General features: G+C 37.4%; 1 protein-coding gene across 9 annotated transcripts in view; it reads left to right on the top strand.

Annotated features, from left to right (window-relative positions):
- CDC14B (cell division cycle 14B) overlaps positions 1-26,562 on the top strand; it is a 92,741-nt gene that overhangs the window by 19,391 nt on the left and 46,788 nt on the right. For 6 of the 9 annotated variants that reach the window (XM_045562715.1, XM_045562716.1, XM_045562722.1 and 3 more), the window contains exons 2-4: positions 20,390-20,480; positions 21,025-21,100; positions 23,574-23,666. In XM_045562715.1, coding sequence (XP_045418671.1) covers positions 20,390-20,480; positions 21,025-21,100; positions 23,574-23,666 — 260 coding nt within the window. Of the gene's footprint in view, positions 1-18,457; positions 19,064-20,389; positions 20,481-21,024; positions 21,101-23,573; positions 23,667-26,562 lie in introns of those variants that run through there. The other 3 variants (XM_045562721.1, XM_045562723.1, XM_045562718.1) reach the window with 2 other exon arrangements.

Genomic DNA, 26,562 nt, shown 5'->3' on the forward strand with positions numbered 1-26,562 from the left:
CTAAAGAAAACATTTTAATTTTATTTAATTAACTTGGACTCCCTAGTGCCTACCATGGGGGTTGGAAGGCAGAAATAGCTGTTCAGTGTTTACAAGTTAGAATAAAGATTGAAGTGTTGTTATCATAACGTCTTTAATACTACGTGTATATCGTAGATGACTGCCTCATGACTTGGTTTTTTATTTATTAAAATTTAACGATTGATCATTCTGATGTTGTAAGTATTTTATCTTACAGGCCTTGTAAATAAGACTTTATTAATATTCTTATTTAGCTACCTGTTTTTGAAGTCTGTAGAGTAAGTTAGCACAGCTAATGGTGATCATATTTTAGTAAATAGATTTCTTTATTCAATAAGTGAATAGGAATTTGCTTGAGAAGCAAAATAACTTTTTAAAAACTTAAGATTTTACATTGCTGAAAGAAATTAAAGAAGGCACAAATAAGTGGAAAGACATCCTGTGCTTGTGAATTGGAAGACGTAATATTGTTAAAATGTCCATAATACCCAAAGTGATCTATAGGTTGAATGCGATCCTTATCAAAATCTTAATGGATGTTTTTTGCAGAAATAGAAAAAAACTATCCTAAAATTCATATGGAATCTCAAAGGACACTGAATAGCCAAAACAATCTTGAAAAGGAAAAAAAAAAAAAGCTGGAGGCCTCACTACCTGATCTCAAAACATATTACAAAGCTACACTAATCAAAACAGTATATAGTACTGGCATAAGGACAGACATGTAGACCAATGGAACAGAATAGAGAGCCCAAAAATAAACTCTCATATATATAGTTAAATGATATTTGACAAAGATGCCAAGTCTACACAATGGGGAAAAATAGTCTCTTAACAAAATGCTGTTGGGAAAACTGGATATCCATATGCAAAAGAATGAAGTTGGACCCTTACCTTACCCTATATACAAAAATTAACACAAAATGTGTTAAAGACCCTAAATGTAAGACCTTCTGAAACTATAAAAATCTTATAAGAAAGCATAGGAAAAAGCTTCATGACATTGGATTTGGGAATAATTTCTTGGATATGACACCAAAAGCATAGGCAACAAAAGAAAATATAGACAAATGGAATTATATCAATCAAACTTTAAAACTTCTGCTCAGCAAAAAAAAAAAAAAAAAATAGAGTGAAAAGACAACCCAGATAAATGAATAAATGAATACCCATATGATAGAATACTATTCAGGAATGAAAAGGAATGAACTGTTAATATACACAACAACATAAAGTTACCTCTCCATAAGTAGATGAAACCAGCTGAAAAGACCACATATTTTTGATTCAATCTATATGAAATGTCCATAACAGGTAATGCATAGAGACAGACAATGCTAGGCACAGTTATTGCCTAGGGATGCAGGCTGGAGATAAGAAGTGAGATTGACTGTACACAAGCACCAGGGGTCATTTTGGGGGCTGTGGAAAGTTTCTAAGACTGTATTGTAGTGATGGTTGCACAGCTTTTAAATTTACTAAAAATCATTGAAGTGTGCATTAAAATAGGTGAATTTTAATAAAATTAAAGGAGGATCTGGGTTCAAAAAAAAAAAGAAAGAAAAGACAACCCAGAATGGGAGCAAACCATGTATCTGATAAGGGCTTATAAGGGGTTAAGATGAAGAATATATGAATATATAAAGAACTCTTGTAAATCAACAACAAAAACCAAACAATCTGATTTAAAAGGGACTTTAAATATGCAGCTTTCTAAAGAAGATATACAAATGACCAATAAGCATACGATAAGATGCTCAACAGCCAGCAAGGTGTAGTCTCAGCTACTTCGGAGTCTGAGGTGGGAGGATCGCTTAAGCTCAGGAGTTTGAGGCCAGCCTGGGCTACATAGCAAGATCCTTGTCTCTTTAATAGGAAAAAAAAAAAGATGCTTAACATCTCTAATCATTAGGGAAATACAAATCAAAACCACACTTGTTAGGATGGCCACTATCAAAAAAAAAAGGAAATGAATGTTGAGGATATGGAGAAATTGGAACCCTTGCACACTATTGGTGGGAATATAAAATGGTGCAGTTGCTCTGGAAAACAGTATGGAGTTTCCTTAAAAAATTAGAAATAGAACTACCATATGATCCAGCAAACCTACTTCTGGTTATATATCCAAAAAAATTGAAAACAGGATCTCAGAGATATTTTCATACTTATGTCCATTGCAGTTTTTCCCGACAGCCAAGAGGTAGAAGCAACTTAAATGTCTATCAGCAGATGGATAGAGAAAATGTGGTATATACATACAATGGAATATTATTCAGCCTTATAAGAGAAGGCTATCCTGTCATATGCTACAACATGGGTGATCCTTGAGGACATTATGTTAAGTGAAATAAGCCAGTCACAAAAAGACAAATACTGCATGATTCCTGATTCCATGTGTATTAGGTATCTAGAGTAGTCAGACAAAAAGTAGAATGGTAGTTGTCAGGTGCTGGGGGGATAGGGAAAAGGGGAGTTCCTGTTATAGAGTTTCAGTTTAGCAAGATGAAAAACTTAGAGATCTGTTGCACAACAATGTCCATACAGTTAACACTACTATATGTACATTTAAAAATGGTTAAGATGGTAAATTTTATGTGTTTTTGACCAAAATTTAAAAACTTATGGTTTTAAAAAACTCAGTTTGCAGACTACTCTTAATATTTTCCTTGTGTAGGTTTTCTCTCCTGGATTATTAAGCTCTTGGAGATCCAGAGCCCAGATTTCAGATGTTTTTCTTGTATCTTGAGCATGTAAGTATGTTTGACAAATACAAGGGTTACCTTTAGGAATGGAACAGAATACTTATTTGAAATTAAAATTGATTAGGAAAATTTAGGATGTATGATTAAGCATAAACAGAATGCTTGTACATATCCATTCAATTTAAACAAAGAAAATGCAATGAAATATACTTTCTAGGTGTAAATTTTAATCAGAATTTTTAGTATTTTATGATTTCTTTCTACAGAAAGATTTATCTTCTGCTTTCCATATAATATACAATATAAAGCTGCTCTATAAGCTGAACATCACTTTGTTATAAAATAGATAAAATTCAGTATTGACATTAAAATTACCAGATTTTTAATGACTTCTTCTAAAACTGCCCTTTTCATATAGAAAAAGTAATATTTTAAAAACTTTAAGTACATTTCCCATTCCAAAGAAGACTAATTCAAAATTTCTATGGCAATTTGGGAAATTTAGTAAGAGCTTTTTGCCCTCCAAACTCAAAGTACAAACAAATTTCTCTTGAAATCCTTTGGCTTACTGCTTCCTGTTGAGTTGCTGACAGGCTTGTGCACCGCAGTGGGCTGCTGCAGAGAGCTAAATGCTACCGCTGTGAAAATCTGGTGTTTTAAGCAATGACCTGTAAGTAAAGGTAGCATGCTCCTTTGCTGAACACCGCGTGTGGCTGGGTTAACAGAGGGCTTCCGGCGCACATCCCACACTTTCTTCTAGGTTTCCACGCAGTTGTGCTGCCTCCTGCTCCCCTCCTGGGCCTCCCAGCGGGTTTCTTCTGTGGTGTCTCGGCCCCCACAAGAAGCAGAGCTTTGAAGGGAATTGAGCCTTTCTGTGATGTGGGTTTCAGTGGTTTTTCTGGCCTTCCTTTTTGGAAAAAAATAAAAAGAAATTAAATCTTGAAAGATGTACCATATAAAATATGCGGGTTTGTAAGTCACTTACCTGAGCCCTTTATTTTTCTAGAGGCTTTCCTTGAATTTATGCTGTTACAGTGAGAAATGGGGGGAGGGGCTCCTTTTTTTAATGCTATGGAACAATTACTGGTATGTATGCACCTAAATATTGATTGACTCAGAGTACATTAGCGATATTAATGTATGTTCAAAGCTTTGTTTTACCCTTTTGTCGCAAGCTGAGTGACCCTGTGCAAGTTATTCTTCCTTGGGGCTGCTTCTCCCATTTGTAAAATGCGGATTATAATACCTGTATCATAAAACTGTGGTGAAAAATAAAGGAGATAACGTGTAAAGTGCCCAGACTAGGATGTACTCAATAAAGGAGAATTTCCTTTTTGTTTAGCTGTGTCTGCCCTACCTCCATTGAGTTACTCATTTGTTTATGGAACAAGTGTGGGTCGCCTGAGTGCCTGTTGTGAGTGAGGCCTTGTGCCGGGCAGGGTGTGTTTCCGACCAGAGGTGCTGTGAGGCCCGGTGCTAGGGATCAAGGCTCTTGAGCAAGGGTCCTCAGAATAGAAGGAAGCCATCGCTCCTTGCCCTTTTGCTTTGCTGATGGAAGGAGGCCTCTTGTCTCTCAGCATCCCACTTGTCAGAGACTGTAGATTAGAAACTGGTGGGTTTATTTCCTCTGTCTGTGCTGTCCATTATATTAAATAGTAACCACTAACCACATGTGGCAGTGGCTACTGTCCTGGTCAGAGCAGATAGAGACATTCCCATCACTGCAGAAAGTTCTTTTGGACAGGAATGTTCTAGGTGGTCAGAGAGAGCTGGATCAACAGTGATCACTCTTTTTTAAGAAAAAAGGAGAGAAAGATATGAGGAGAGCTTCAGATTATTCTGCTATATTTATGTTACCTGAAACAAATCTTAGCTGGAGCCATATGATATATATTGTCACTCTTCTCTTTATTCTTAATCCAGTTTACTTTTTAAAATAATGGGGTTGATAGAATATATGGAATGGCAGATAATCTTTGTATTAAAAGATAATTTAGCACTATGGTGCTCACATGGTAGTAATATTCTCCAGGGATTAGGGGGTTGGGGGGGTAAACTCACAACTAAGGGTCACAGACATGGTGAGCATTGTAGAGGGGAAGGGCATGCCTCTAAACCTCGCTTGGGTGAGGCAAAGTCATAAAATGTAACCAGAAGATATTTGTACTTCAGTGTTTATTGCAGCATTATTCACAATGGCTAAATTATGGAATCAACTTAAGGGTTTATCAAGGGATGAATGGATAAAAATGATGTGGTGTATGTACACAAAGGAATATTATTTAGCCATGAAAAAGAAGAAAATTTTGTCATTTGCCGAAACATGGCTAGATTTGGAGGAAATTATTTTAAGTGAAATAAACCAGGCACAGAAAGACAAATATTTCATTTTCACACCCAAATATGGGACCTAAAAAACAATTGATCTCAAGGAAGTAGTGAATAGAATGGTGGCTACTAGAGATTGATCAGGGTGGTGGGAAGGGGTAATGAAGAGATGTTGGTGAAGGGGTAATTTTGTTTAATAGAAGGAAGAAGTTCTGATGTTCAGTGGTACAATGGGGCAACTATAGTTCATGATAGTTTACTGTATTTCAGAATAGCTAGAAGTCTTCAAATGCTCCCAACATAAAGCAATGATGAATGGTGAATCTTGTCCCAGTTACCCTGATTTGATCATTGTATGTTGTGTGCTTGTTTCAAGATGTAACATGTAATCCATGAATATGTACAATTATTATGTATCAATAAAAAAATTAAAAAAATAAAGATAATTTAGGCCCTATTTCTGTGCATTTTCCTTTGTGAAGATCTTGGGGCTGGAGGAGCTGCCTTTTTTAATTTTTTAAGTAAACAGTCCATTACAGACTGAAGAAGGATACAAATATTAACTATTTTAAGACTCTTTGAAAGAATTTTTCCACTAGCCACATTATCTGATAGGTCTTTTTAAAAAAATTGCAATGTAATTTACTATTCTTGGTCTATAATAGATAATTTTAGGTCAAGATAATTCTCAATTATATTCTATACAGAATATAAGTTCTGTAGTCTTCTTATGGATCTGTATCAGTCAAGATTATTTGGCTACTCCCCCCAGCCTACCCCATGCTCTTTTAAAAATTAAAGTCTAAGATTTAGGTGTAGTTTGAATTTTAGCAAGTGTATGCACCTGTAAACTGCTGCTCCAAAGTTCCCTCTAAGTCTTTTTCCAGTCAACCCCCTACTCCAAGCATCCACTATCTGATTTCTAGCACTTTAGTTTTACCTGTTCTTGAACTTAATGCATACAGAGTCATAAAGCACAAACTCTTCTGCTCAGCAGCGTTTTAGAAATGCATCCATGTTGTCCTGTGTCAATACTTTGTTAATTTGTTATTGCTGAGTTCTGTTCCTTTGTATGAATATGCTATAGTCTGTTTATCCATTCTTATTGATGAAAATTTGGGTTGTTTCCAGTTTTGGGCTATTATAAAGCTACTACAAATATTTGTGTGCAAGTCTTTTTGTATATACACATTTTAATTTCACTTGGGTATATATTTAGGAGTAGAATGGCTGGGTCATAGAGAAAGCATATGTAACTTTATAGGAAACTGCTAAACTTGTCCAGTGCTTTAATACCATTTTACATTAGCAATGTGTGAGTTCTAATTGCTCTACTTCTTCTCCAGCAATTGGTGTTGTCATTCTAATTTTAGCCATTCTTGTGGGTGTGAAGTGGTATTTCATTGTGGGTTTAATTTGCATTTCCCTGATGTTGAATGCTTTTTTCAAGAGCTTATAGGCCATTCTTATATCTGCTTTTGTGAAATGTCTTCAAATCTTTTGCCCTGGTTCTCATTTTTAAAAACTTAATATGTACACTCAATCAACTCTATACCATTCATTTTAAAGAAAAAAACCACAGTCAAATTGGTATGATGATGCTTTTTAAATCTCCCTGCAAAGTTTTTCTAAAGAAACAATTACTTATTAATATGATTAATGGCCTAGAATTGTGACATGTCCTAAATACTGTTAGGGAGGACTTGAGATATCATTGGAGATAAAGTATTATGAATAAGAATTTGCTTCTGATGAGGCAGTTATAGATTCGAAATACTCATTAGAGTAAGTCCTTGTTTTATTCACTGCCAAGAAATTTGAAATGAGACAGACATTTACTTATCTTTTTCTTCCTTTGAAATGCTTATTTATTAATAGAAAAATTAGAACTTAACCTATCAAAGTTCATGGCTTATGATCCTAGAAGAGTATCTATCTGCTGAAAGTGACTGCTTTATTTCTGTGTGACTTCTCTCTCCTGGTCAAGAGTCTGACTTCTGTGATTGTGATCCAAATGTTTTAGGGCATGTTAGTGATGCCCTATCTAATCTAACTCTTTGTATCATACTGCTGGAAACTGACCTGAGCCAGTATGGTCATGCACAGTTCTTAGAACTTTTTGATAGACAGCAGTAACTGCCAAAAAAACTTGAGGTGGATGGGGGTTAGCTACTCCCCCACAACCTTGCTCTACCAGCTTATAATGAAAGCTAGTCTCAGATGAAAAATTCTTGCATACTGCAGTCACTTAAGAAATAAATATTTATTAGCCAATAGGCACAAAACAGATGATATACCCTGTCCTATATGCTTAGCTCCTGCATTTTTAGGTACTCTGTGCCCTCCTCTTAAAAGGAAGGTTTACTTGAAGCAGACATGACAATATTTCAGGTGCAGGATTCCGTTACCCTTATATTTGGCACCCATTAGAAATCCTCACAACCATACCAGTAGCTGGATGGTGGGAGAGGGCGTGCAGTTTAGGCATCCAGACTTACGTCTCAAAGACTATCCCTAAATAAGAGTTTCATTACGTTCTTTTTTGTTCATGCTGCAAGTATGGGGTATGTCTGTAAAATATTTTAGACAATCTCCGTAATAGGGACAGTCACTAATTTCACCAATGAGAGCCCATTTCTCATAGCTGTTATTCTGATTAACAAGCCACTAATTTTTCCAATAAAAATATTTTTTGGCGCTCAGTATTTTAATTATAAATTCTCCAGAGGTATGCATAAGAGAAAAGCTACTATATCACCCCTGGGATGTGACTTCCTGCTTTAATAATGGCTGTTTATCTCTGGAGTATGAGTTTCTGATTAGAGCAACTGCCCCCAGATATACCCAACTGGCTCCACAGTATAGCTTAAACCAATCATATACGTTTTTACCTCTGTAGTTTAAAGTAAATTTATAGTAACCCAGGCCCATTATATAAAATGAGTAAGAAGAGAATAGTCCACTATACTTCCTGATCAATTTAATTAGTAAATACTTTAAAAGTCTCAGATAAGAGTAATTAACTGAGAATTTTATTTATTTATTTTTAGTTTTTAAGAGACAGGGTCTTGCTTTGTTGCCAGGCTGGAACCTTGAACTCCTGGGTCAAGTGATCCTCCTGCCTCAGCCTCCCAAGCAGGTGGAACTACAGGCATGCACCAACACACCAGGCTAAATTTAAAAAATTTTTTGTAGAGATGAGGTTTCACTATTTTGCCCAGGCTGGTCTCAAATTCCTAGCCTCATTTGATCCTCCCACCTTGGCCTTCTGAAACACTGGGATTACAGGCGTGAGCCACCGCCACCTGTTTTTAACTGAGAATTAGGTAACATTCACTGAGAAAGGAAACTAGTGTCTTGAATTCTAATTTTGCTCTTGTTGTCACATTGCCACAGAGCATGTGAGACAGTGGGATGGAGAGATTTTTTTATTCTAGTGATTTCAGTTTCAGGGCCACCTGTTTTAAAGAAGAAAGAGCAGAGTGGATAGAGCGTTCCTCAGTTCCTCCCTCTAAAGCGCACCGTGAATGAAACAACTTTGTATCTCCAGTCCAGGGATGACGAAGGGGAAATTAAAACAAGGAAGGATGATGAAAGGCAACTGGCTGGAGCATTCATTAATGCATCTTGCCGTTTCAGCGTGCTGGCTCCGGATGCTGTATTTAACCGTATGTCTGCGCTGGGAGGATAGATCGTGACCACATTGAACAGGGAAGCAGAGGATACCGAGGTTGAGGGGAACATACCCGTGAAAAGTAAAAGGCTTTCCCCCATCCTTCTCTCACTCCCCAGAGGAATATATTTTCAATTATGAACTAACACTGAGACATTCTTTAAAATCCAAAAAATAACCATAAAGCAAAAGTTTCCTTTCCTGCCCCCCATCCCAGTTCCATCTCCACTGTAACTCTTTGGTGGGGGTATTCTGGTTGCTTTTCTGTTTATTTTTATACATATAAATTTACCTGTAGAAATGTGGCTTAATTTTGCTTTGTCCTTTTTACATATATCATGCAACTAGTTTTTTAAAAAATAATTTACCTTTGTACAACTGTGGAAATATTACATATTGATCTACCTTATTAATTTTAAGTCATAGTAATACTGCCATAGTTTATTTAATTACTCCGCTATTGATGACAATTGTCATTTCCATTTAGTTTTACTGCAGACACTGCTACAGTAAGCACCCTTACAACTGCTTCTTAGTGTTCCTGTGCTGGTTTCTCAGATAGGTATCAAGAGAGGGGCTAGCTGGGTCGCAAGTCACGTGGATAACAAGCTGCTAGATTCCCCCCCAAAATACCATCAATTTACAGTCTTACCTTTGTATGAAAGTAGCAATTTCCCTACAACCTTTCCCTAATTGACATCAGTATTTTAAAGCTTTTCCAATTTGATGGCATGAAATTTCATTGTTTTGTAATTTTCATTTTTCTAATTACTAATTAGGTTAAACATCTCACGTGGTTTTGTGTCACCTGTATTTTTTTGACTTGCCTTCTTTGTATATGACTATTTTCTATTAAGACTATTTGCAATTTTAAGATTTTTTTAGAGGAATATTTTTGTGTGTCTACATATATTTTCTTGGTTGTATAAGCTACAAATATTTTCTCCCAGTCCCCCTTTTTTTTTTTTTTGATAACTTTTAGGTTTAAGAAAAGTTGCAAAGACAGTAGAGAGTTCCTGTACATCACAGTTCTGGAGGCTGGGAAGTCTGAGATCAAGGAGCCAGCAGAGTTGGTTTTTCATGAGGCCTCTCTCCTTGGCATGCAGGCTGCTGCCTTCTCACTGTGTTCTCACACAGCCTCTCTTGCACTCAAGGAGAGAGTGCTCTGGTGTCTCTCTTCTATAAGGATGATGGTGCCATGGGATTAGGGCCTCACCCACATGACCTCATTTAACCTTAATTTCTTCCTTAAAGGCCCTGTTTCTGACTATAGTCACGTTGTGGATTAGGGCTTCAACATAAGAATTTTGAGGGACACAATTCGGTTCATATCATCATCTTATGTTGACTGTGGCACATTAAGAAACCAACATCGGTATGTTACCATTTAGTATACTCCACACTTTATTTGGATTAGTTTTTCCATTAATGTCCTTTTTCTATTCCAAGATTCAATCTAGAATACCACGCTGCATTTAGTTGTCATCAACTTAGTCATCTCAGGTCTGTGACAATTTCTCAGTCTTTTCTTGTTTTTTATGACCTTGACAGTTTTGCGGAGTTGGTCAGGTATTTTGTAGAATGTCCCTCAGATTGGGTTTGTCTGATTATTTTCCTCATGACTAGACTGGATTTTTGGAGTGAATACCACAGAGGTGAAGTGCCCTTCTCATCATATCAGGGATACATGAAACCCACATGACATCACTGGTTAATCATGATCACTTGTTTAAAACAGTGTTTGCTAGTTTCGCCTCTGTAAAGTTATTATTTTTCCCTTTCCATACTCTATTCTTTGGAAGCAAGTCACTTAAGTCCAGCCCACACACAAAGAGGGAAAGGGTAAAGCTGCACTTCTTAGAAGTAGCCACATATATTATTTAGAATTGTTCTGTAGGGAAATTTGTCTCTTTCCCGTTTATTCAATCAGTTATTTATGTCAATATAGATTCATGCATATTATTTTATTCTTTGGGTTATAATCCAATATTATGTACTTATTTTCTTGGTCAAATTGTTCCAGCTTTGATCATTGGGAGTTTTCTCAGGTTGGCTCCTGGACCCCGCTCTCCCCACCCCCTTTTGTAAAACAAATATTTTTACAGTGTATTCCACAAATTTTTCAATCTTTCCTCTTCATAGCTTTTGCATTTTGTGTCTAAGTCTTAAACTGTGTATCAGTTAGGATAGGATAGGCTGTGTTGTGATGATAACCCCAAAATCTTAGTGGAATGTAACAAGCAAGGGTTTATTTTTTGCTTATGACACATATTCATCACCAGTTAGGTAAGAGCTGTTACTCTTGCAGCCCAGGCTGGTGGAACACAGCTACTACACATATAACTTTCTATTAAGTATAACATAACTGAAATCACATTTATTTTGTAATACATATATCTATAGATGTAAGATGTACATACAAACACAAAGTGTACAACTTGATAAACAGCTTGTGTACATCCTGAGTAAGTAACTAGTACATGGATTGAGAAACAGAACATCACCGCATCTGAGAGATGACACTTTGTGCCCTTTCCTGGTTGCCCCTCCAAGGATAAACACTAGTACATCCTAATTTGGGAGGTTGAGGTGGGAGGATCACTTGAGCCTGGGAATTTGATGTTGCAGTGAGCTACGATTACACCACTTCACTCTAGCCTAGGCAACAGAGTGAGATCTTGTCTCAAAAAAAAAATGGTCTAGCTTAGAAGTGACATATCTCACCTCTGCTCATTTAACCACAGAGGAATCAGGATATGTGTAATCCTACCATATCCTGGAATGTGGACAGCCAGAACTATTATGTTCAACTTTTAAATCCAGGTGGAAGTAATTTTTTTATGAGTGGTGTGACGGAGGAAGACATTTTTAGGTAAATTATTTTCTTCAGATTTTTGTTTAACCATATCCCACAGATTTAAATAATGATGTCTATTGACATTAATTTGTGGTGAATTCTCTTTTAATGTCTCTTTGTTGCAAGTTATTTACAATGGGTTTTAAACATTTCCAGATTGATAGGTTTTGTTGTTATCTTTTTTCATCAATAAATTTCTAAAGTTATTGTATGGTGGTCACTAAGCATGGTCTGTGTGTGATTTCTGCTTTTTTGGAATTTGTTGTGATTTCCTTATAACCTAAAACATGACTTTAGTTAATATTCTATCCTTTGAAAAGTTTACGTGTTCTCTGTTAAATAGTTCTTTATATCTACTAGATCATGCTTCTAATTCCTTATTTTATTTTTGGGGGGTGTGTTAGTCTTCTATGATTATGGATTTATTAATTTCTCCTATTTTCACTGGTTTTTGCTTTATAGATTTAAATGTTGCATGAGATGTGTGACTGCTATTAATACAATCTTTTGGTAGATTATATCTTTGATCATAAAACATTTTTGTCTTTTAATTCCTTTTCCTGTGAATTCTACTTCATCTCATGTTAATGTTATACCTGTTTTCTTTTTTCTAGCAACTATATAGAATGCCTTTGTCTAGCCTTTCTTTTAAAAATTTCCTATTTGTCTTTGTTTTTGTTGTCTTTATTAAACATACTAAACTCAATTTGAAAATCTTGTCTTTTAATAGGTGAATTTAAATTTTTGCATTTTTTATTACTGATATGGACTGATACATACTGATTTGGACTTATTCCCACCATCTTATTCCATTTTCTGTTTGCTATGACATTTCTCTTTGCTGTTGGGTGGCTTAGTTTCATTTTCTCTCTTGTTGCAGTGATTTGGAAGGTCTGAAAACTTATAGTTCTTCTAGTAGCTCCCTAAAAATTCATTTGTAAAATATTTCAGAAATATAGATGAGTATGGAGACTAACATGATATTGGGGGGGATGTCTGGGGCTTCTATAAATAAGATATCTTTTTCCCAACCTTAGTTCTAGACCAACTGATTGAGGAACACAGGAGTTAAAGATTAATTGCTGGGCTTGATCTGTCTCTGTGTGCATTTAGATCTGAAGGCAACTAGAATTACTTACACAAGCAGTCACTGGCACATCGGACAAGCATGAGGACAAATACCAGACCGTGCATCTGTAAATGGTAGAGCCACCATCATCCTGGATCCTTGGATGATTGTGTAGAATAAAGCCTACTCCACTCTCTTATCTGTGATGGACATATAGCACCAGCAAGAAATAAGCCTCTGTTGTAAATTAAATCACTAAGATTTCAGGGTTATTTGTTGTCACAGCTTATTCTGACTAATAAACTCAATTCATCACAGGGGATAAAGCAAACCAGAACCATACTCATTGTAGGTAGGTTGGCCTGAAAAAGAGGAGCAAGGAAGGATAATTAAGTTTCTTCTTTTTGTGGATTTCTTACCCACTCTCTCAGCCCATTTATTTATTAGGGTGTTAGTTAACTTTTTTCCTTTGATGTATAAGTCTTTGTAAATTCTAAACACTGATTCTTTATTGGTTTTATGCATTATACCTGTATTCTCCTAGTTTATGAGTTATCTTTTAAAATTTTGTTTCTGGGCTCATGTGAACAGAAACATTAAATCTTTTTTTTTTTTTTTTTTGAGACAAAGTCTCACTCTGTTGCCCGGGCTAGAGTGCCGTGGTGTCAGCCTAGCTCACAGCAACCTCAAACTCCTGGGCTCAAGTGATCCTTCTGCCTCAGCCTCCCGAGTAGCTGGGATTACGGGCATGTGCCACCATGCCTGGCTAATTTTTTCTATATATTTTTAGTTGTTCAGCTAATTTCTTTCTATTTTTAGTAGAGATGGGGTCTCACTCTTGCTCAGGCTGGTCTCAAACTCCTGAGCTCAAACGATCCACCCGCCTCAGCCCTCCAGAGTGCTAGGATTACAGGTGTGAGCCACCTCGCCTAGCCGACAAACATTAATCTTTATGTAATCAGATTTTTCAATCTTTTGCTTTATAGTTTGGGTCTTTTGTTTTGTGTAAGAAAAATCCATTCCTATTCCATTGATATGCATTATTTTTCCATATTTTCTTCTAAAACTTTTAAAGCTTTTATTCTCATATCTAGGTTTCTTATCCACTAAGATTTTTTCTTCTTTAGGGAGTAATGGCATATGGTATGAGATAAGAATTGAACTTCCTCGCTCCCCATCCTCAACAATATGGACAACCAATTGTCCCCAACAATGTACTAAGCATTCTTACTTTTCCCATTGATTTGTAATGCCACATCTATTATATGTGATATTTCCATGTATATTTGGCTTTCCTTCTGGGCTGTTGTCTTTACCCATTGTTTATTATATCTGTGCCAATACTACACTGTGCCCGTACTGCCTAAATTATTGTAAACTTTGATATTTGGTAGGGCAAGGGCTCCCTTCCTGTTCTTCTTAAAAATGTTCTCAGTTCTTCTTGGCCTGTTAGCTTGCCAGGTTTCATGAAAAGACCTGTTGACATTTTGATCAGAATTGCATTTAGTATGAGGGAAATTACCATCTTCATGATACTGAGTTTTCCCATTGATAAACCTTCTTTATTTTTCCATTTATCCATAAAGGGTATGAACATTTTCTTTCTATTACATTTCATAATTGATATAGGTGTACCAGATTACAGGTATATAGAAAAGCTCTTGGGTTGTTTTTTGTTTGTTTGTTTTACTGTTTGTAGAGATGAGGTCTTCCTATTGCCCAGACTGGTCTTGAACTCCTGGCCTCAAGCAATCCGCCCACCTTGGCCCCCCAAGTGTTAGGATTATAGGCATGAGCCACTGAGTTGGGCCAACTCTTGGGTTTTGTGTGTTAATTCATTTATATCCAAAAACTTTGCAAGTTTGTCTACAGATTCTCTTGTATTTTCTAGGTAACAATCGTTGTAAATAAGGACAATTTTGTTTCTTTCTTTCTAATTCTTTTCTTTTTCTTGGCATCATCAGCTAGCACTTCCAGTTATTACATTGTTCAACAGTGGTAACGATAGTGGGGGTTTTTGTCTTGCTTTTTATTTCAGGGGATGCTTCTAAAGTTAAGGCATGAAGTATGATATTTGCTATAAGTATTTGGAAGATAATCTTCATCAGTTTAAGGAACTTCTTTTTTAGCTCCATTGTGCACAGATGTAATTGGAAATGCGTGTTGATTTTAATGACTCCCTTTTCTGTATTTAATGAAATTATCATGAGTTTTGCCTGTAATCTATTCATGTTGATAGACTTTGTTTTTATATTGAATGACAAGATTAATTTTCTTTTCATACACTATTGGCTATTTGTGTTTCTTTTCTGAGTTGACTGTTGTAGCCCTTTCTGATTTTTTCTATTGGGTTCTTATATTGCTTTGGAGGTACTTTTTATCTGTTGTGATAATTAAGCTATATAATATATAAAATATATATAATATATATAATATATTATATATAATATAATTATATATTTTTCCCCAAGCGTCTCTTAGTTTCCCTTTATGATTTGGTTTGTGTCATGCTTAAAAATCCCCCAGGTTAAGTTATAAAATTATTCACTATAATTTTTATAGTTATCTGACAGCTTTTTCAAAATTATTTCATCTGCTATTTGTTTTATTTAGTATGTGATATTAGAACCTCATTTTCTTTTCATACATGTAAACATCTGCCCCTTGTTGAATAAGGCCTTTGTCACTGAATTGAAGGAAATATCAGTTTTCTCATAAATATTCATATATGTCTGGATCAAGATTGTCAAAATTGCATATTGCTGTGCTAAAAATCATATTGTTTTAATTACTCTTGATTTATATTCAGGCAGGTCTTTAAGACTGGGACTTAAAAACCTCAGACTTCAATCAATAACCTGTGTTCATGTCCTAATTTTGCCACTTCGCAGCAAGCTTTGTATATAACCTTGTACAAATTAGTCACTCTCTAGGCCTAGATTTCCTTTACTAGAAAATATCGATAGTAGTATCTGCCTCATAGGTTGTAATGAGCTGAATACAAGACCTGGCACTAAACTCTCAATAATTTTAGGGGGTCATGCTGATGCTGCTTTTTAAATCAGTACTTGTGAACATTTCTTCCTCTGCTTCCCTTGGTCACTAATTTCCTCAAAATTCAGATGACAGCCTGAAGTGTATTGGTCTATCTCTGAGAAACAGTCAGTGTCCAAGTAGAGCCTGTTCTTTGGCCTGTTCTTTCTGGTTTCTTAGGGTATGAAATCTCCTTTCTGCCCATCTGGTGGTGAGTTCACCCACCCTGTAGCAAAGCCTTGTAGATCTGCATTTGCTCTGCTGGGACTTGTGAAGGCAATCCGTCCAGCTCTAGGGGGAAATATAAAGTGTAGAAAGTCCACCGTGTCTCTAGGTCTAAATAGAGTTCTTTAAGCCTATCCTATATACAAGAACATGCTGTATTATGATTCCCACCTGACTCCTACATATGTTTCTCAATTGGTTTAGAACATACCCCTCTCTGTTTTATGTTTAATTATCTTCAAATACCTATAGTTGTTATGAAGAAAAATGTTTTTCATTTATCTAACAGATATTTGTTAAAGGAAAAGGAAGCCAACCTGGAAGCCAAATCCAGACTTGCAGACAAATTAGGCCCAAGGATGGATTTTAAATTTTTTTTTTTAACATTTTTAAATTATGAGATTTCATTTCCTTTGTATTAGTCAGAGAAGCAGGAGTGTTGATGTTATGTGATAGGGGTATGTAAGCAAGAAGTTTTATTACTTAAGTTTTCTGTTTTTGACAACAAAAATATCAAAGGGAAGGGATACATAGTTAACCATGGACTTTTAAGCAAAATTTTATAAACAGCCCTGTTTCTAGCTCCAGGTTTCTAATAAATGGTCTCAGCTTAGCACCCTAGTTTCTGTAGTAGTTTATTGCAATACTTCTCTAACAAAAGAATATTGACAGGGCCGGGCGCGGTGGCTCACACCTGTAATCCTAGCACTTTGGGAGGCCGAGGCGGGTGGATCGCTCGAGGTCAGGAGTTCGAGACCAGCCTGAGCAAGAGCGAGACCCCGTCTCTACTAAAAATAGAAAGAAATTATATGGCCAACTAAAAATCTATATAGAAAAAATTAGCCGGGCATAGTGGCGCATGCCTGTAAGTCCCAGCTACTCGGGAGGCTGAGGCAGCAGGATCGCTTAAGCCCAGGAGTTTGAGGTTGCTGTGAGCTAGGCTGACGCCATGGCACTCACTCTGGCCTGGGTAACAAAGCGAGACTCTGTCTCAAAAAAAAAAAAAAAAAAAAAAAAAGAATATTGACATAATGTAGAGATAATTGGATATCAAAAATTAGTGGTCCCCCCCAAATCTATAAAATATCCCCTAGGGAATTGTACTTGCGGCGTAGAGGGAAAATCTCTTTCCACTTCCGTCTAGCTACTTTTCTAGTTTTAATTGGGGTTTTTTAAAGAAATTGGAATTTCAGGAGATGGGTAAAAACCAAAAGATGTTACTAACCAGTTCCTTTGTTTAGATATTTTCCAGGTTGCCTCACCCTGTGTTCATTGTATGCCTCCTATCTTGATGAAGAGTCAGCTTTGGAAAAACATCGTTAGCCTCTGACTTTACTTTTCAAAAGCTTTGTAATTTGCATAAAATTCAAAAGCTATGAAAAGGCAAAAATCTCTCTGACTCTTCCCCCTGTTTCCAGACACCCCGGGTTTCCTCCTATAAAGGCATCCACTATGTCTGTTTCTTGTGTCTCCTTCCAGAGACTTGCTATGCAAGATTTCATATATAACCACATGAATGTTTGGGATATATGCTTTACATACACACATAGAAGTGGTGGTACTTAACAGTTTATCTTGGCTCTCTTTCAGTCTTGAACATTTCTGCCACGCTGCCCTTTTGTTGCCCTTCGTGGGGGCCGTTCCAGGTTGATTCCCACCTGCAGGCAGCGTAGTGAGTGCTCTCACCCTCCCCACACAGCTCCTGTGCACCTCCCATGATTTTTGCCAGCCTGCGGGAAAAATAGTACATCATAATTTGAATTGCACTTGCATTTGTTATTTTTGCGATAACATAAATTGAAGTTGGGAATCATCTTGAGATGGATTTAAAATATCTTTTCCAGTTTGTCTCTCGACTTAGTTTATGTGTCTATTGCCATGAAAAACGTTTTAAAAATGTGTATCAATTTACCAGTCGATTTTCTTATGGCTGAGATTTTGTATCATTTAAAGTCTTCCTCGTCTGAGAATTCATGTTTTTTTTTTTTGTTTGTTTGTCTGTCCATAACATTACAAAAAAAGTTTTTGACCATCTGGAATTTTAGAATAGGGTTAGGAGGTATGCAAGTTTGCTTTTAAGGCAAAAATGTCTATTATAGAAAGTAATGGTTTTCTGTAGATAACTTGGAAAAATACGGGAGGGAAATGAAACCCACCCACAATCGCAGCACCATATCATCTATAACAATTGGGATCATTTATACTGCATCTCAAGTTTTTTTCACTTGAGATTAAAATATGAACATAGGTTTAGAAAATATTTTTTAAATGGTTGCTTAGGTGGATGTCAACATTTTTATTTTAAAACCACCCCAATATTTTTAAGGGAACGCATGGCCCAAGTGTTAGGCTCGCCTTTAATTCTTGGTGCAAGTTTGAAGACGTCCCTTTGCAGTCAGCCGCCAGCACTGCGAGCGGGCCGGGCACGCGGGGGTCTGCGGGAGAGCGAGGGCGCGGCGGGCGGGTCCCGCTGGGGCCGGGCTCCCAGAAGGCTGACTCGACTGGCTGCGGCGCCCCCTGGCGGCGGCGGCGGGGCGGCCAGAGCGCGCGGTCGCGGGAGGTGCCCCGCTGCCCCCCTGCCCGGCCAGCGCTACGCGTCACCCTCGGGTATGGTCGGCCGCCCCGCCCGAACCCTTCTGCGGAGAGGACTTTTAATCGCTAAGGAGCTTTCCGAGACGCTTCTTTTTGCAAGGCCCAGTGGCTTCTCTGGCGCACGTCCCGACTCCGAGCCTCCCAGGGCAGCTCTTGGGCGCTGGCAGGGCGCTGGCAGAGCCCCCGCGCGCAGACGGCTGCCCGGCGTCCCCAGCGCGGACCCGGCGAGGGGCGCTTTCCCTACTTCGCTCCCTTGTCGCTCTCCTGGGGGCCTTTTTGAGGAGCTTTGAACTTCCGGGATTGGCCCGTCTGCGATGGCAGTTCCTGGGCTGCGTCTGTGGCCGAGTTGGGTGGCCAAGGGGTGTCGCTGTGGCCGGTGCCTGGGCTCGGCCCTTTAAACTTTTTGTTTTTTAAACTTCGGGGGTGTGGTCGAGGCGCCTACTCTCTCTGAGGCTGGTTGTCCCCCACCCACCGGGTCCTTCCCTCCGCCCCGCCTTCCAGATGCTTTGGAGTCATGAGCCGGGAGGGCGCAGGGTCCCCTCTGGTGGTGGAGGTGATCAAAGGTGAGTGTGGGAGGGCGCGGGGCTTCCCTGTCCCTGGTGCCCCCTCAGGCACTCGCACCCGATCGTGCTGGCCAAGAGGTGCCTTTTAACTCTGGGCCAGGGCTGATGCTGCCTCGCGGGCGTGGGTGGCCTCCAAGACTCTCAGTCCCCAGGCCGGCTTTGAGTTGACTCCGCGCATGTGTGTGGTTGTGACCGTGGTGTACTTACACCCGTGCCTGGTAGGTGAGCTGCGCCTCTCCATCCACGGGAGCAAAATCCTTGGACACTGTACAGGAGGATCAAAGGTCGTTTGTGGTTGGAAAGAAGCCTTGCCACCCGTTCGAGTGTTTGTGGTTGGGAGCAATTTTAGTCGAGGAGTTTACAAGGAAATAAATGCAGCAGTTGCATGAGTTGAATTGAAGACAAAAAAGTTTAAATTACCATTTGGGAAAAGGATGCCAGCTGGCGTCCTTTGTTTCTTATCACTAGCTGTGCTGAAAGAATATGTATTTTAAAGGCTACACTTGATTTTGCCACGTCTTGAGTGTATTTTCCTAGCACTACTAGTATTACTATTAGATATTGTAAATGACTTTGTTTCACCAAAGGTTTTTAGGCAACTTTTTGGGGGGGAGAGCGTGGAGCCTCTAGAGCATTACTACTTGTTAACCATTGTTGCTAAAAACCTCACAGCAGCCTAACTAAGCTCATTTCAGACTCCTCATGCAGAAACCTCTCATTGCTTCTGTTTTAAAGGCAATTTGTCTAATTGTAAAAATACCAAAGTAGTGATTCCAAATTTAAAAAAATAGCGATCCCTATGAACAGTTGGATTAACATATGGTTTGTTTTGTTGTGTTCTATAGCTGCAAACAGTAATTTTGAAGCAGTCTTGAAACCATTCTTTCTCTTTACTTAAAAAACAGTATCTTACCGAGATGACTTTTTGGGATGTCTTGAAAACATAGCAAAAATCATCTAGAAACTGAATATAATGATAATGGGTAGCCATCAAATGCATGCTTCCATTTGCTGAAATTTCTTAGTCCAGGGGGACTAAAGTTTAATGAGAGGTTCCTTCAGAAATCATACTATGTCACTACATGAATAGTCACGTACCACTAATGAAATTTACAGTTAAAGGCAATTTCTCCTTTAAAAAATTTGTTTATTTATTATTACCCACCAAATAGCCAGAATATTTTGTAATTACCCATTGCTGCCCTTACCTCCTGAAACACGCATGGAAAAAAATAAAAATTTGGCTTCATCTGAAAAGAGTTTCATCATAGTATATGAAACGTGTTTTAACCCGAAGGAAGGAACATTGCAATTTTTCCGTTTCAGATCGCCTTTGTTTTGCCATTCTCTACAACAGACCAAAGAGTGCATCAAATATACATTATTTCAGCATAGATAATGAACTTGAATATGAGAAGTAAGTATTGTTTTTTAAAAGATTGTTAGTAACTTTTATTTTGAAGAATCTAAAGTCATATTTATAACGAAGGTAGCCCTGGGAAATGATAAATCTATTGATTGCTAATTGCAGGATCCTTTTCTTAACCTTTGGTAATAAAATAGATTGGGGGGGGGATTAAAATGAAAGAACTTTACTAAATTTAAACATTTAGATTTGGTCTTTTAATAGTTTAAACTACAATGAGATACAAACGTGTACTAAGATATTGTGTTTTTGCCAGTGGGGAAAATATGTGTGGAAAAACAACTTTTTAAATATAGAAGGCATTTTCATGTTAACTGAGATTAGATTTAGGCATGGCAGCACTTGTTGCATTTTTTAATAGGCATTGTTTGCCAGAATATTTCTTCCACTAGTAAAGCAGTACCTTTAAATTTTATGGTCTATAACAATTTCGTGTATACTTTCCTGTCATAATTTGATCATGTAGACCAAAAGAGGCATTTATATTCATATCATCTAGATTATACATATACGTTTTTATTTTTCATTTTCAAAGCTTCTACGCAGATTTTGGACCACTCAATCTGGCAATGGTTTACAGATATTGTTGCAAGATAAATAAGAAATTAAAGGTAAAGTCCTTTTTACTTAAGATTTGACTTAAGTAATCATTGTTAGCTCGATCTTGGGGAGAAAAGTAAGGAAATCATATCTCTATGTTTAAAAAGGTAATGCCATGTTTTTCATTGCAGTGGTTTTTGGGACACACACATGGCTTTTTTTTATAAAGTCATAGTGTACGTATCTGTTTTCTAGAGTTTGAACAGTTTAAGTTTGGATTATTTGGTTCTAGTTTGAGTTGGTGATGCTCAAATACTTGAAAAGCCACAGTAGGAATTGATTAATTACATGAACCTCTTATTGTCTGACCTAATGGAATTGAAACCTAACAAGGAAAGCTCTTCCCTTGCTTTGGTCATTGTTCTTCTTGCCTTCATTTTGATAGGGAGAGGTAGCAAACTAACAAGAAAAATCAACTCATCTCACTTTCTCTCAGATCTTGAAACTTCTATGATATTTCACTAGTGTTCTTAACTTTGACACCTTGTTACACATAAGGGGCTTGAGAAGTGAAGGTAAATAGCATATCCTTAAGGCTGTGTCACTGAGAGTTAACAAGTGTATTTCTATTGGTTTGAACTTAGACCCCATTCGTTTATTTAAAACACCTTGAATTACTGGTCACGTACAATAGGAAATGTTTATGTACTGCTTGCTAGCAGTTCCAAAGGAGTCACTGTAAATTCTCAAGTAGAAAATACTGCCTTTTGGAACAGGTGCTTTTTGAAAAAGAACTTTATTTAATTGATTACCTACCAGACTACTACACAGAAGAAATACAATTTATTATTAATTAAAAATTTATCTTATTTTGATTAAAAATTTATAGCTAAGGCAGATTTTTCCCTTGAGCGTTAAATAGTATTCACTACAAATTTATAAAGAGATGGAGACTCTTCTTTCTGACATCTCTTAAACAGTAATATAAACATTTATGGCCTTGTGTATTTGGGTTTCCTCCCTCCCTTTTTCCAGTTGCCAGTAGCAAGTCTTTTGTTTCAGACAGGGCTGGGAAGTTAAAAATAATTCGCCCTTCCCCCTTTTTGTTCCTTTGCTTTAATTTTGAAAGATTTTTTTTTTCCTGTGCTCAGCTGTCTGTGGACTTTTATCCTTGGATAAAAGGCATTTTGGTGGACCAAAAATGTATCGGTCCCCCTACCCCCAGTCATTTACTAGAGCAACGTATAACATGTTATTAATAACTATCTAACCTGATTGAAACATTATTTTCTATTCAATTAACAGTGATAAAAGTGTGTGGAGAGTTTGAAAGAGAAGTGTCTTGTGCTTGTGCTGGTTGGGTTTTGGGGCTTTTTTTGTTTATTTCTTTAGACTAGTCAAGTGAAGCAGTGGGAGTTGAGAAGGAACAAAGAAATTTGTAACTGGTTGTGATCCATTAGTTGTAAACACCATTGCACTCTGGCCAGCCTGGGTTTTGTTTTGTTTTTTAAATAAATTTGGATCTCATACTCCATGTAAACAACTAAGGGGAAATATGTACACCTTTATCATTGAAACACTAGAACATTAAAATACCAAAGCATTGACTTAGACTAGCCAAGAAATATTTGCTTATCCTGTTCCTTATCCTGACCTGTATCTATTTCTGTTCAGGTTAGTGAAATACAGCTGGGAAGTGCTAGCTAATCATGTGCTCTTTTTATTTTAAATTCCATATCGTTTTTATTTTTAACTTTTTATTGAAGTACATGCATATGTACTGAAACGTGTGCATATCATGAATGTAGAACTCAATGAATTTTCACAGACTGAAGAGAAATGGGTAATTATCTTGATCATCAGATCAAGAACAGAACATTAGCAGCACCCCAGGGGAGCCCACCTGTACCTTCTCTCAGTTACAGTTATTCACTATCCTGATTTAACAGCATGGATTAATTTTGCCCTGTGCTTCATACCTTTTTGTTTTAATTTAAAGGTTTTTGTAACAGATTTTTTCAAAAATCAAACAGTAGGAAAAGGAAAGAAAAGGTCTCTCCCAGCACCCTTTCTAGCTTCTCATGTGTTCTTTCAGAGGTAGTTGGGTAGTCCATGCTTAATGCCTGTGGTCCCCCGACCTCCCCCCCAGTGGACTGGTACTGGTCCGTGGCCTGTTAGGAACCAGGCCTCCCAGCAGGAGATGAGCAGCTGGCTGGTGAGCAAGCAGAGCTTCATCTGTATTTACAGCTGCTCCCTAGAAAAATTGTCTTCCCTGAAACCGTCCTGGTGAGAAAACGGTTGTTGCCATGCATCTATATTCATGTCTCCTCCACTCTACCTTTAATTGTATGTTTATTCTCATCCCAGAAAATGTCTTTTTTGGGAAGGGACATGGTATTTTTGAGTATCAGTGTTAATCTTTTTAAAGATCTTACTAATGTGAATGTTTATATGTGTGAGTTTGGAATTTGTCTTCATCAAAACAAAATTTTAGGAAACTTGAAATTAAAAAGAAAATACTAACAGCTGTCTATTTTTATGCAGTCTATTACAATGTTAAGGAAGAAAATTATTCATTTTACTGGCTCTGATCAGAGAAAACAAGCAAATGCTGCTTTCCTTATTGGATGTTATATGGTAAGTATTTACTTTCCTAATGTTTTAGTGAAAATGTACACAACATTAGTTCTTTACATTTGTGATTGGAATTTTGAAATTACTTTTCCTAAGATCATGTCTTGACTTCTTTTCAGAAAGAACATGTTTTGATTTTTAAAAATTGGCTAATTCAGGGAGTCTGTGGTTATTTGGGAAGGGGTATGTGGGAAATCTCTGTACCTTCCACTTTTTTGCTGTGAACCTAAAACTACCCAAAAAAAAATCTGTTTGAAAACAAATTTGCCCAACTTCTGTGAAAAAAGTTTGTGTTATGGCTCTTAAGGTTAGAAAATAATTCCCTGATGCCATTTTTATTAATTCATGATTCATTTAGTGAGTTGTAAAATAATTTTACTGGGGACAAGACCAGTATTGATTAAAAAGAAATAAAAGTACATCATATGAATGCCTTATAAAATTTGAATATAGGCAGTTTTTTCCTAACTAAAGTCATCCCCATTTTCATCAAAACATCTAACAGGAAGACACGGCGTGTCAGTAGGAAAGTGGATGAACATACGTTGACTACATACGCCATGTTGTGCTATGTGCTCTATTTGGATCATTGGAAGTATGCTTTGGAATAACAGTATTTACATAAGAGTTACAATTTTCATTTATTTGTCATTGTCTTTGTTTTTTGAAAGAGTCAACCAGGCTGAGCAAAGTGACTCATGCCTGTAATTCCAGCACTTTGGGAGGCCGAGGTGGGAGCATTGCTTGAGGCCAGGAGTTCTAGACCAGCCTGGGCAACATAGTGAGACACTGTCTCTACAAAAAATTGAAAAAAATAGAGTCAAACTTTACCTATGACCTAATGAATTCATCTGTGGGAGAACCTAAAGCTGCAGTTTTTTGAGTCAGCTAAGAGCTCCTCCAGAGTAGGACCCCCCCAATCTCTTTGGTGGTAAGGAGGCTAGCTACTCTGTTCAGTGGAGAAGGAATAGCTAGGGGATGTTTCTTCCACTCCCATACCACCATAGGTGTAATAGTTACTGTTCTAGATAAAATTTAAAAAGGGTTTTTTGGGGGAGCTCTTTAGATAAGTTCTTTCTTCCTCACTTCCAGCTTGCCACTTGACCCTGTCATGCCTCCCCCCTTTTAAAATTATTTTCTGGAATATAGTTTGATAATCTGAAATTTGCAAAGATTAGACCAAAAGTTGGTGGTACTAGTTGAAATTGCACCTCAAAATTTAATAATTTTCTTTTTCATGTTTAACGTATATCATTAACAGCAGTGATTAGGTCTTTTTTATTTGTTTTTGTTTTCCTGTTTGTGCTCACAAAAATAGTTGAAAGAAATGTTTCTGAGAAAACTTTAAGTTTTATTATTATCATCCCTGAAAGTATGAAACACAGGTTATAGATTATGTCTGTTAAAATTTGGTTTCTTAAGCTTATCCAGATGTGGTATTGGGTTTTTTGGTGTTTCTTGTCCTTGCAGTAAAGTCCTTAAAAAGAAAAGAAAGAAAAGAAAAAGAAAAGTCTATGCAGGGCCCCAAGAAAGAAAAAGAGTATGTGGATGTTTGGTCTCATTACTTGGCCAGTCACTGGGGAGGGAAAGCCCATAGATTAAGGTAAATCATGACAGCTTTATAGAAAAAGGGACATAACTAGAATTCTTGGGGTTCATACAGTATTAAAGGGACCCCAGGAAAAATGGCCCTTGGTGTGACAGTAAAACTTCTAACCCTTCCTGTGGGTCTTGCCTTCATATGCCCGGGAGAAAATCTGGATGCCGGAGCAGTTCCGTCTGAGAGGCAGTGCTCCCGAGCACAGCTCCCAAAGCAGAAGGCTTGGCCTGGGCTGCTTCTGGGTCAGTCATGTGTCTCTGGTCAGATGAGATGTCTCTAAGACAGCTGGGTCTGCAAGGAGCCAGGTGCGGTGACTTCATTGTAAAGCACCCCTAAGAAGGTGGCTGTGTGTGTGGTGGGAACTCAGAGGCATCTTAAAAACAAAAACAAAACACCTGATAATTTTATAAATAAGAAATCATTCTTTTAAAATTTTGTTGCTGTCTTTTAACTACTAGTGACAACTACTTTGGCATATTTATTAAAATTTGTTGGCGTATTTGTTTCCAGTTTGGTGACTTTATTCATGGTTGTATTTTGGCATACAGAAGTTAATTTTCCTGTAGTTAATGTAAGATGTAGAAATCCTTGTAGGATTTTACACTCTTGGGGTAGTACTGATTGGATTGCTTAGGAAAGTGCCAGGTAAGCAAACCTGGACTTTTATTTTCTTGCTCATTAAAAGCCAGATTGGAGATTGGCAGAAGGATTGCAGCTCTTGGCTGTGACAAAAGCCTTTGCAGCCATCGCTGGCGGCTAAAGCAGGAGCTTGGAAGCTGTAGTGATGATAGGCAGGAAGCAGGAGAAAAACTTCTAAGAAAAGGAAATTTATTAAAAGTAGGAAAGGAGTGGCAAAGTGCAATATGGATGCCTCAAAAGATAAACATCAAAGTAAGGGAAGGTTTGATCTGGTTGAAGGCTATTAAATCCTGTGTTTAAAGATTTGTAGAGACAGGTGGTAATTCCCTGTAAGTTGATCTGCAGCCTTGATAAACTTTTCTGGAATTGTTGAGGAATTCTGGAGACAGTAAGGCTTTTTAGTGATTGACTTGGCATGGTAATGTTAAAACAAAAGCAAAAAATCTGGAGGAAGAATCGTTAGAAAGGAAATAGTCCAAATGGACTGACTGTGTTTATCTTTATCTCTCCTTTTAGACTCTAGGCCTCTAAAAGGAATCATGTTCCATTCCTTCTTCGGTATTCAAAAGGACCTAATACGGGGTGGAGAGAGGGTGTGAGATAATCCTTTGGGGCTTGGGAATAAAGTGTTAGTACTTCTGTTTATTTTTCATTTTAAAA

The sequence above is a fragment of the Lemur catta genome, chromosome 10, assembly GCF_020740605.2.
Source record: "Lemur catta isolate mLemCat1 chromosome 10, mLemCat1.pri, whole genome shotgun sequence".
Classification (NCBI taxonomy): Eukaryota; Metazoa; Chordata; class Mammalia; order Primates; family Lemuridae; genus Lemur; species Lemur catta.